This window comes from Castor canadensis, chromosome 3, assembly GCF_047511655.1.
Source record: "Castor canadensis chromosome 3, mCasCan1.hap1v2, whole genome shotgun sequence".
In the NCBI taxonomy this organism is placed as follows: Eukaryota; Metazoa; Chordata; class Mammalia; order Rodentia; family Castoridae; genus Castor; species Castor canadensis.
This window is the reverse complement of record NC_133388.1, coordinates 27,138,058-27,149,762: the sequence shown is the minus strand read 5'-3', so window position 1 is coordinate 27,149,762 and position 11,705 is coordinate 27,138,058. Positions and strand designations below refer to the sequence as shown.

Here is an 11,705-nt window from a genome sequence, read left to right as displayed (position 1 = left end):
TTAATGCAAAAATTCCCAAGAGAAGGATATCATAAATTGCATTTACTTAAAGTCAGAGAAACGGACTTAAAAAGTTAGTTTTGAGGTTCACATTTGATTGAATGGCAGGCCTGGGACTGTAACACAGGGACATGTGGCTTAAAGAGGTCTATGCTAACTCTTACAGCCAAATTTGAGGGCTTTTACATGTATTCCCCATAATAGCTTTGAAAAAAAATGCACTTAACTGGAATTACCATTTGCTGATAGTGAGATTTTATGGCCAAATATAATAAACATTTTTTTTTTATATAACTGTTAAGGCTATTTTGTGTTTTTGCATGATGCAGGTTAAGTGTTACAAGGGAAAACTGTTTTGAGACCTCTTTCTTAAAATGACATACCAGAATTGCATTCCGGAACCTCATTTTTAGCAGATGTCAAATGATGATGAAATAAAACACATGCTATATCACAATAAAATTTGATGTTCTAATAAAAGCTGTTATTTGTAGACATTTTATATTTATTTTACTACATAATAAAAAGGATTATATTTCTGCCGTATGCCTTTCATAAGTAAGTTGCAGCTCTTCATTTTTTGAGTCTAACATCATGTCAGCTGAACAGCATGTAGTCAGTATGACTGTGGAAACAGCAGAAGAAAGAATAAGGAAAATAAGTTTCTGAACTTAATTAGCTATGATACTGAGTAGTTAAATGACACTTCTATTGTGTTGCTCCCCCCACAATTCTTTTAGCTTTACACTTCAGGGGTTTATATTCGCCCATGAACATATACATATATATACTGACTCTTGTTTCATTCATGACAAATTTATTAGCACTTTCCTAATAATGAAATGAGAAATAAAATGGAGTCTCTTGTAAGTAACATTTCTGTATCACTTCATAAGCTAATGGAGAAATACTGGCAGATACTACATATGATTTGTTAATATGTTAATAGGCCTTCACACTTTAAAAAGGAAAAACTGAAATTCTAACAAGTTAAATCTGGAATAGTACATGTATTACAAAGTCTCTGGAAAAGGAGGGTACTTGAGAGCTAATTTTAAAAAAATAAGCAGTGATTATCATATGAGGAAATGCTTATTAGTCACTTTTCATCTCACTTTAGTTTTATCACTTTTTGCACAACTTAAAATTTGTGGAAACTTAATGTTGCCTTTAATTTTTGCCAGAATATTTTGAACTTGGTTTAAAACTGAAATTGAAGAAGCCTGAGGAGGGCTTTAATAACAACTTTCTTCAGTCTGTTTATTTAAAACATGATGAATAAGCAAAAAGAAAAGGTGCAGAATGGAAAAAGAAAAATGATCCTTTCTCCTTTCTAGAAGTGTTTGCGGTTACTGGATCATTCAGAATCTTGCACCAGGAATTAAAATCTTCCTTAAATATTATTAGCCAAATATATCTGACATTGTCTTAATCACTTTATGTTAGAAATTTGGAGTCTAAGGGTTTAAAAGTAGTTTTAAAGTTACAGGAAGCAGTCAGAAGTTTTTTTGATAATAGGTCTCCATTATTGTCTGTCTTATTTAACACATTTTAAAATTTACCAAGTTTCTTACAGTCTTACACTAAAGAAGTAGAGTGCCAGAATTTTAACCAACCTAAATGATTAACATATCTGTTAATGAATCACTCTCATAAAAATGGAAGAAATAAAGAGAAAGAAAAAGGAATTTAAACAAATGGAGGGCGAACAATGGTGTAGAAATCTGTTCTCCATAGTTCTTAAGGTATATCAGTACAGTGGTTTCAAAGGCTGGTGGTGTGGTTCAAGTGGTAGAGCACCTGCCTAGCAAGCATGAGGCCCTGAGTTCAAACTCTGGTACTGCCAAAAAAACCCCCAAAACAAAACCAACTAAATCTTACCAGTCCTAGAGGTCAAGTAGATATAAATACAAGCCCTGGAGGCTAAGTAGATTTAAATACAAGTCCTAGTCCTGCCACTTAATGGCTGAATAACCCTTAGTGTACTTATCTATAAAATGAGAACAGTAGTATCTACTTTATAGGGTTGGTGTGGGGAATAAATGACATCGATTTCAAAGTATCAGCATAGTATATGACAAAAAGAATTGCTTTGTAGCTATTAATATCATTAACTAAGAGTTCGCAGGTGATTTTTCTTCTTTTTTGATGAATATACCATCACCCTTCGGGGCTGACTTACCCCAGTCCTGGCATTTGATAAATGTTAAATAAGTATTTGTTAGTAGATTTAGCCACAATATCAGTGAGTTTTCAAGATCTCAGATGAGAAAATCCTCTGCAGTGTTTCTTTATAATCTGGAAAATCAGCCCAAGATTGGGAGGGGAGATAGCATCAGAAATAAAAATGACAGTTTCTTTCACTAATGTCTCATTTATACTTAAAAACTCAGGGATTTATTTCATGAGACAAGAGAAATTTGTTTCAACCAGAAAGGTATTTGTTTTCCAATTTGTTGCACACTGCAGTCATTCATTAGAACATTGCTTTTTATGATTATTGCTACTGAGAAGTTGAAGAAGGGCTGGAGGTGTGACTAAAGTGCTTTGCATGTGTAAAGCCCCGAGTTCAAATCCCAGTCCCATCAGAAAAAAGAGGTTGAAGAAAAAATGGATTGAAATGATTGTTTTCTCAAAATCTGAGGCCTACCTAAAGATGTGATATGAGAAGCATCAGCATCAATGTATTATGGAGAATGGTCTTGAAGTGATTACTTAAATTCTGCATAGAAAAGGAAATTGCCCCAAATTGTAAGGAGATTGTTGACTTTGGAGACTGTCTGGCAGAAACTCTCAGACTAGCTTAATACTGAAACATCATAATGTGCTGAAATAGTTTCTCTCTTTTCCACAAAGCATACACTTCTTTTTACATCATCCCAAGTGCCTATGGAGTCCAGAGCTGGCACTCTGACAGTGGCATTAAGGCATGTGTTCAGGAAGTACTGCCTTTTGTGAAGTCAACTGCCCAGGACATAATGAATGAAAGTGCATAAAATAATCTTCCTCCTTGTGAGAGCAATTTATAAAATCTGTAAAACTCACTCTGCTCATTTTCACTACTAGGTTTTTCAGTAAACTTTCTGTCATGGAGTAAAATCTGAACAATTAAAAACTATGCTTTGTCTCTGCATTTAATTTTTTTTCTTTTCCAAATGGCATCTGCCCTTTAAGAGGCTTTTGCAGAAGCTGGACTCAAGAAGACTGCTAAGTCCCAAAGACTTGTGCTTTCTATTCCATTGGACAAACAGAATCAGACATGTTTTTAAATATTTTTGTAATCTTAAAGAAAACAGACTAGTTAATCAACTTCCATATATTTAGACATAAGAATATTTCAGAATATTCTATTTTAAAGTTTTATTCTGTCATAAATTTGGAATTAAAATTAAGTTGGAAATTTCAAGTAAAACAGGGTAATAAAACTTAATGATCATTAAAATTTCAAGTGGAATCCATTTTACTGAGCTTGGTTCCTTGCTCTCTTGAGGCCCCTTGATGTAGTAAATTGAAGTGTGCAAATATAATTGGCTGAGACCCTGACTGACCCCAAGACAGACTGCTTTATCTTTGTTGAGACCTCATACCAAATTTTAGGCTTGGTAAGCCTCTTTACCTTTTGAAACAAGAGATATTTTAGTGATCCAGTAAGTTGCCTTGCCCTGAAAGTGGTAGAGGTTTGCCCACCCTCTAATACCTCATAATCTTCCATGTTTACTTTTGTTTATGTGACTTTTCAGAATAATATTTTATAAACCTTATCTCAGAAGAAATAGAGATATATAGTTATCTGCCTAAGTTCTAAGGAATACATTTTAGGAAGAAAAGTGGGTATGTGTTATATATTGGCTTCTAGAATCATAGAAGTTACATTTTAACTCTAAAAGTCATCCCAGGTATGAGCAGGATATTCTATTACCTTCTAATTTAATAAAAGCTTGAACAGTTAATCCCAATTTATGAATCTTTTCAAATTGTGATAAAAATGTGCTTTAGTATCTCTCAAGCAAATGAGAATTTCTGGGGAAATGAATTGCTCCAATTCTTCTGGAGAGCCAGTGTAAGAGCAGAGCATCTTATTTCATCTTCACTTCCCTTTCTAAAGTTACTCTGAAGGGGCACCTACTTGCTCATCCTTGCATTTCTACCCACAAGCTCTAAAATTACCAAACCATTATATGGTTTGAAAACATAGATAATAGGCATTCTATAGAATGGAAGAAATGATTGACAGCCAAATCCTGGCAATTATCCAGGTGGTCTGTCAGTAGACCGGTTTCTCTCATGGTTATTTATCTGGAGGATTGTCCATCTGGGGGGTCTACTGAGATATTAATATACTGTCTTGTCAGCTTCTGACAGGGCAATTTATTCACCCATGCCAGTCACATTTTTGGTGTTTTTTCTTGCTCAGTTATTTTCAATAACATACCTGCAACTCTACATTGGCATTCTCCATTATAACACTCCCCGCCTACATTAATATTCATTAGGTTTCTCTTCCCAATACACAAAAAAAAAACTGCATGAAATTCAACTTCTATTTTTCCCTTAAAGCACTGTGCTGCCATAGGCTACTCTTTAAGTTACTTAAATAAATAACCAGGGAAAAGATTATCTTCCCCTTCCTGCTTATTTTAAATGCTTTGTACTACTGAGGTGACAAGACCCAAATCTAATATCTGCCCCCCAACCCTAAAATAGTTCCAATAATAATAATCAGTTCCAGGGTACTTTTAAAAGCCAACGAATAGAGAAATTAAATTTAATTATGGTTCATCTGGAAAGAGCATGTCACCAATGCCATTTAATATTCTTGAGGGCATACCTTCTAGAATATCTCAAAAAAAATGTTTTTAACTTGGGTTAAAATCTGTAGCTTAGAGGTAGAATGCCTTCCTAGCATGTATGAGGACCTGGGTTCAATGCCCAACACTAAATAAATAAATACTATCTTTTAATGATACTATAACCTCATTTTAACCCTATTTTAAAAATTAAACAAAGTACTTGTTTCATTTCTAATGATATCAAAGAATGTGTTCAAAAATACTTGTGACAACACTCAGATTACAGCTCCTCCAACTAAAATACTTCCTTTCCCCTCTAAAACAGATTGATATTTTATGTAAGCTCAATAATCAATCCCATTATTACCACATTGTATCTGCTTTTCACTTCCTTGTTTTATTTAGTAGTTATCGAAAGACATAATACTTTCTTTAGCATACTCTGCCCAAATATGAATTTAAGTTCATGGTTGCTCATGGAGGGGAAGGGTGCAGGGAGGAAGGAGAAAGAGAAGAGAAGAGAAAGGAGAGAAAGCAGTGATTCAGAGAAGGAAAGAAGTGTTCTATGAGGTGAAGAATTTGATTTCTTTCCTACTATATCCCTAGCATACAGCATCATGTAGGCACATGGTAGTTACAAAAAATAGTGTGTGGAATTAAATCTTAATTGAGGACCTTCCAGAAACCAAGGTTTTCACATTTCATATCTTAATTCTCTCAAGAGTCCTGTCAAGTATTACTATTGTTCCTATTTATAGACAAGCATGCTGCCTCAAAATAACCTCTTTGGCCTTAGTAGGCCAAAATGAAGGGGGAAAAAAATCACATCCATGTTCACTTAATTTTAAATAATCCGAAATAAATTGGAAAGAGAGATGACTGTAAATTAACAAAAGGAGGGGCACTTTTTAGGTAGCACTTTGAAGCTCTTCTTAATTAAGCATGATACTATCTTTCTAAGTGTACTTTGCATTTTGGGGTTCACAGAGCAACATAAGGTAAAACATAAAGGAAAAACAAAAAGACAATGAAAACTGGATCATATAATTTAGCATTTTAAAAAATGAAAAAACTGCAGCAGTGCCTACCACTGAAAAAATTTCAATAAATTGAGGAAAAATAGATTACCTTTTGTGTCTATTTTAAATGTTTCCATTGATCTCAAGAGGATTAAAGAAGGGATTTGTTTGCTTCAATGTATCTCAAACCCATATGCAAACAGAACTCTGATACAGCACTACACATTTACAGTCAGACAATACTTTGTTTCTAAGAAGAGCAGCACACAATGTAACTGCAAATGAATGTCTCAAAAAAAAAAAAAAAAAAGAGACAAACAACGTTAAGCTTCAATGAAAGCTCCAATGAAAAATTTTGGTAATTACCAGCTGCACTGTAACAGTCATTGTCAAATATATTTGTCTCCAGTTTGTGATTCCTTGGAAGATTGAAAACATTCTCTTCCTTGCCACTTACTCACTCACCCCTGCCATTTTACACCTTTCTACAGCTTCTTACCAGTCTTGCTTACTTCCTGACACTTGTTTTATAGTATATTTAAAAAGCAGAGCAGGAGGAGGGAGAGTGAGAACATACATAACATTACCTGAGAGTCTCTCCCACAAAAATGAGCACTACAATCAGCACAGTGGTGCCCTGGAGATACTGAGGCAGGAGGATCATAAGTTTGAGGCTAACCTTAGGTCATGGTGACCCTGTCTTAACATAAAATATCTAGGACCAAAAAGGTTCCTAGATCTTAGCAAAGATCCAGGAAAAGAGTCTTAGTAAATAAGAGACCAGTAGTGTGGCATTCATTTGTTCAGTTCACAGAAATTTACTCTGTACCTACTGTGGTATGGCTTTGTGCTAGGTAGTAGATATTTGGGAAAATGAAAGACATGAGAGCTGTTTCATAGGTATGACAGAAGTTTATCATTCATTGGATGGTAAATTTTGTTTTAAAACTAAAACCTGTAACTAACAGGATCCAAAGAGATAATAAACATTTCTTCTATTTTAATGACTGTTTTCCCCTTGAGATATCTTTTGGTAACTTTCATGATGCTATATTCTCTGAAGTTATTTACTTTACCTTTTGGACTCTTTTACAAGGTTTTGTCCTTAGCCTGTGATTTTAAAAATTGGTGTTCCCTAGGGCTCTAGCTCAGGCTTTCATTTCTTTTCATCCTACATACTTCCCCTGAGAATTCTCAGTGCTAATATGACTTTTAGCATCATACATATGTTATTAACACCAGATCAGATGACATTGCATTCTGCATGTCTACTTTAAGCCCCTGAGTTTCAGACTCATATGATCCTCCCCGCTCATCCACTGACACTGCCACCTGGGCATTTCAAAATATCCAAAAGTGAACTAATCAACTTCCCCTCTCATTGATAAGCACAACCATTCATGAAGTTACCCAGTTAAGAAACCAGGGGTTATTAATAAGTCCTTCCTTTTTGCTTCCTAGCCACCACTCTCAAAATTTCATTTTTTAAATATCCTAATCTACTAAGAAACTACCACTCCTCTTCATGCTGTCTGCTGGCAACCAATCCAGGGCACCATCCATCTCTTAGCAAGATTCTCACATATACCTGCTAAAGTGATCTCCTGGTGATTTTCAACTTGATAGTCAGTTACCTATTCAAAATACAAATTCGATCATATTTTTCCCATGCTTGAAATCCTTTACTGGTTTTGCATATACTAAAGGTAAAGTCCAAACTCCTTTATGAGGTCCTTTAAACCTATTAGTTCACAAACTCCTCTTCAGATGCTACATTCCACCACAATGAACTTTCAGTTTCTTAAATGTGAAATTGTGCTCTTTGACCATAGGCCTTCCCATATCCTTCCTGTGACTAAAACTTTTCTTAATCTTGCCTAGATAACTCTTAACTGTCATTTAAATACAGCCCTAGGTAATTCTACTTGGATTATCACTCCTTCCCAACTCAACCTATCTACCTTCAATTGCATTTAATTCCCCTTTACTTCCATCAAACCTGCTTCCAACAAACAAAACAGATGTTATTATGAGACTGATGCACTGCCTACTGCACTCAGGAGGCAACTTAGGTGTTCATGTTATATGTTCCCACAGTAACTTACACAATCCTGATAATATCATTTTCAATATTTTTTATAAACACTCATTCCATAGACTTCTCCACTAAGTCTGGAATGGGAGGCAAGATGCTATCTAGTATACCCAACTTGCCTTTGGATCCCCAGCACTAGTACAATGCCATTCATAACTTGGTGCTCCATCAATATTGTTCAAAGAGTAACAGGACCTTTTACTTACAGGAAATGGAGATCTGTACTTTATAACAAGCATTCCTGATATTAATTTCACAGAGATTAATAGGATTAGTGTACCTCAGATTTCTCCTAGCCTTACACTAGACCAACTAGTGCTCCTTCTTTTCACACTTAAATATAGTGCAAGACAATAAAATAATTTAATATGTAGAAAACTGTAGGTAACATGTACCAGTTTTATTGCATACTTAGAATTATGATATCTCAGTATTTTTAGATCAATTATACAATTTTCTCTTAATGTCATTAATGTCAAAATAGAAGAGTCTCCAACAACTAAATATGTCTCTTGTTCTTTGGCTTTAACTCGACCCATTCGTCACTCATCAGAAGCAAATATCCATATCCCTAAAGCATTCAAGCCAACTCATTATTTCATTTTCCAGTGCTGCCTTATAGCTTGAAGCCCATGAAGAACTCTAAATGTCCAAAGTATTTACTGTTCCTAAACTCCAATGTGACATTAAGTGAATTGGTTCTGTCATGTGAGTAGAACTGATTATGTTTCCTCTAATAAAGGTAGACATTTGAGTTACCCATTTGTAAGTTAGCCCAATACAAAAGAAGAGAGAATTTCTGTCACATGCCAACTGAACATCAATTGCTCAGGCTATAGAAACGTCAATTAATATTACAATAGAATCTTTCAAACACAATTTTCCAGTCCAAGAAATGTGCATAAACCCATGGCAAATTGAGAAACTATCAAGGTAAATCTTAAGCTCTATACACATGTTAACACATTCTAGTTAACAAACCTAGTTAACAATTCTAGTTGATCATTGGTAGATGACTTCCACAGAGTAGGAATATATTTTACTTTCACTTGAAAGTGTAGATTCCATGATTTCATCCTTGTTTGGGGGATATGATATTGGGAGGGTGTTGCCTTCATTTCCTAATGCTTAAATTTCTATTATAATTCACCAAGGCATAAAGGTTTCTTTCCAGAGTAGCCTAGAGGCTGAGCTGCCTTCCTGCTTTAGATTATAAATGCTTTCAAAGATAGCTAAAGGAAGTAAATTCTAACATCATCTTTAAAGTTTTCACATGGTATCTGCCATTCCACTTGCTGCATCAGTCTAAATCTAACCATACAAAGGATAAAAGAGCAAAAAACAAATTTTTTTAGTCTTAAAAAAATTGCCCTATTTGAGAATTTACCTGCAGAGATTCCATTTCTTCATCTTTCCTTTGGCTCTCTTCTAGCAGACCTACAATAAAAAAATAAAATGCCTATGAAATGTAATGTAAAAATGGGTTGCTTCTTACCACAAAATGCAATTCAGTCAGTAGCATGTATATGCTGCTTCATAGAAAGAGAATCTGACGTTAAGGTGTGAGAAACAGTATAAAACAAATGTCCCTCTGATCCTAACTGATGAGATATAGCAGAGTGCTAATCTATCAAATGAATACTAGACAACAAGCCCCAGAAGGCCTCTACTCTGCTAAACACCACAGAATAATACCAACTCAATTACAAATTCAAAATCACACCAATATTTTAGGAATTTGGTCCAATGCTTATATAACTCAAAGTAACAAAAAGTTCTTTTTTTGTTTTTGAAAAAGGAAACTGTTTTGAAAGAAAGACTAGAAACAAAGCATTCACTCTTAAAATAAGTTCCCAAGCCAAGTTCCACCCCCCAGAGTCAATTTTAATAATCAAGTTAAACACCCTGGAATAATGGGTATTATTAATGGAAGTAGAGTACCACCTCAACTGTAAAGTCATATTAATTATCATTTGACACTGAGAGGATGGGATGCATTGAAGCTGTATCTGACCAAGAGTTTGGCACGATTGCAGAGAAATTAGAGGTTACAAGAAAGGTAGCCAACTGAAGAGAGATCCATTTTAATGCATGCATACAGCACAGTGTCTCAGTGCCCTATGTTAATTTGCAAACCTGCAATAAAGGAAAATGTATTTGGCAAGCAGAATTTTCTGCCTGCAGCTATACCACCCTGTGCTCTGATCTTATTAGATCTCACAAACCTAAAGAATGTGGGGCTGAGTCAGAACTTGGATAAAAACTGGCAAGAAACACCTATAGCAGTGCATATTAGAATTAGCATCTGATTTATTCTGTGACTGATATAGCTTACCAAGAGGCTGGGGCTGCATAAAAGGACAATACACCTTATGGAAATTCAATATTGATCCCAGAAAGGCAAATGCAAACATTTTTAGCAAGTGCTATACTAGATATGGCAGGAAGAAGTAATATAGTGGGGGGCAAAGTCACACGGGCATATGTCATAATTGGGTAGGTGATACACTGAAACTTCAGGAGACTTGGCAGATGATACAATTGATGGCAATAGCTCTTTGAGACTGCACAGTTGAGAAGGCTACAATTTGCACAACATACAATGTGCTGAAATTAAGGGTAAGAGGCAGTTTTGTCCTGACTGATTCCCCAAGCCTCCCATAATCAGTTAAATCAATGATAGAGGAGCATGTCAATGTCTTTGGGGCATATTTTAAAGGGGTGTTTGGATGGCATATTAGGTTCATTTTTATTTTCTTAGTGGTACTGAGGGTTGAACTTGGCCTCATGTTTGCTAGGCAGGTGTTGTATTTCTTGAACCACACCCCCAGCTCTAAATCAGGTTCTTTAAAAAAAAAATTTGATGTAGCTCTTAAATGGTTCTATTTTTTAATTTTTATTATCATTGTTGCACTAGGGGTAAGTTCTTCAGCTATAACATAGCAAAACAAACTTGTGGGGTAGAGCAGACTGGTTAAGTGTTCTCAATTATTCTTCTTCCTTCCACTTTGAACATTTGCATTGAAATCCTGCAGCTACTTCCATCAAGATATTATGAACTTCCAAATCTTAAGTTCTTGCATCTGGGCTGGCCACCTGACTTGATTTGGTGAAAAGAACACAACAGAAGCAACTTTGTGGGAATCTGCATTGGAGCTTCAAGAATCTTTTGCTTTCCCACATAGAACCCTTTCATTACTGTATGAACAAGCCCAGGGCAACCTACTTGATGGCAAGAGATACATGGTCCAGGAATCTCCTTATCCCTGCTGCCTTGAAGGTTTTCCTAGAAGGTGGCCAGCACATGCCCAGAAGCAGAGCTGCCTAGCTGACTGGAGCTGACTACAGACAACTCAAAATGAAGCCTAACTGAGACCATACTGAGTACTCCACTGAATCCAGTGCCAGCTCCACTGTAGAAAATCATGAGACTAAGAAATGAAATTTGTGGATAGCTCGATGCCGAAAATGTGTTAACTGATAGCAACCAGTTACTAACTGAACAATAATTATTGAAAATTCATGGAAAGGATATAGGAGTAATTAACAAATCCATAGGAAAAGAGGATTCAGCCTCTAAAAAGAAAAACAACTACAGCAGGTCTGTGTGGGTAGGGATTTAGGTAGCATGAACTAATAGGTCTTTTTTCTGATCACCTCTAATCTTTACATCAGTCCACTCAAAATGATATTCTGAGAATAGTTTAATGGCTTAGGTTCTTTACCTATTGCTTAGCTAGGGCAGAGTATGGAATACTTTCATTGATAATCCCAAAAGAATTGGATAGGATCCCAAAAGAA

General features: G+C 35.4%; 1 protein-coding gene across 11 annotated transcripts in view; it reads right to left on the bottom strand.

Annotated features, from left to right (window-relative positions):
• Cep128 (centrosomal protein 128) overlaps window positions 1-11,705 on the bottom strand; it is a 379,822-nt gene that overhangs the window by 67,773 nt on the left and 300,344 nt on the right. For all 11 annotated transcript variants that reach the window (XM_074067415.1, XM_074067413.1, XM_074067408.1 and 8 more), the window contains one exon: window positions 9,292-9,341. In XM_074067415.1, the coding sequence (XP_073923516.1) occupies window positions 9,292-9,341 (50 nt within the window). The remainder of the gene's footprint in view (window positions 1-9,291; window positions 9,342-11,705) is intronic.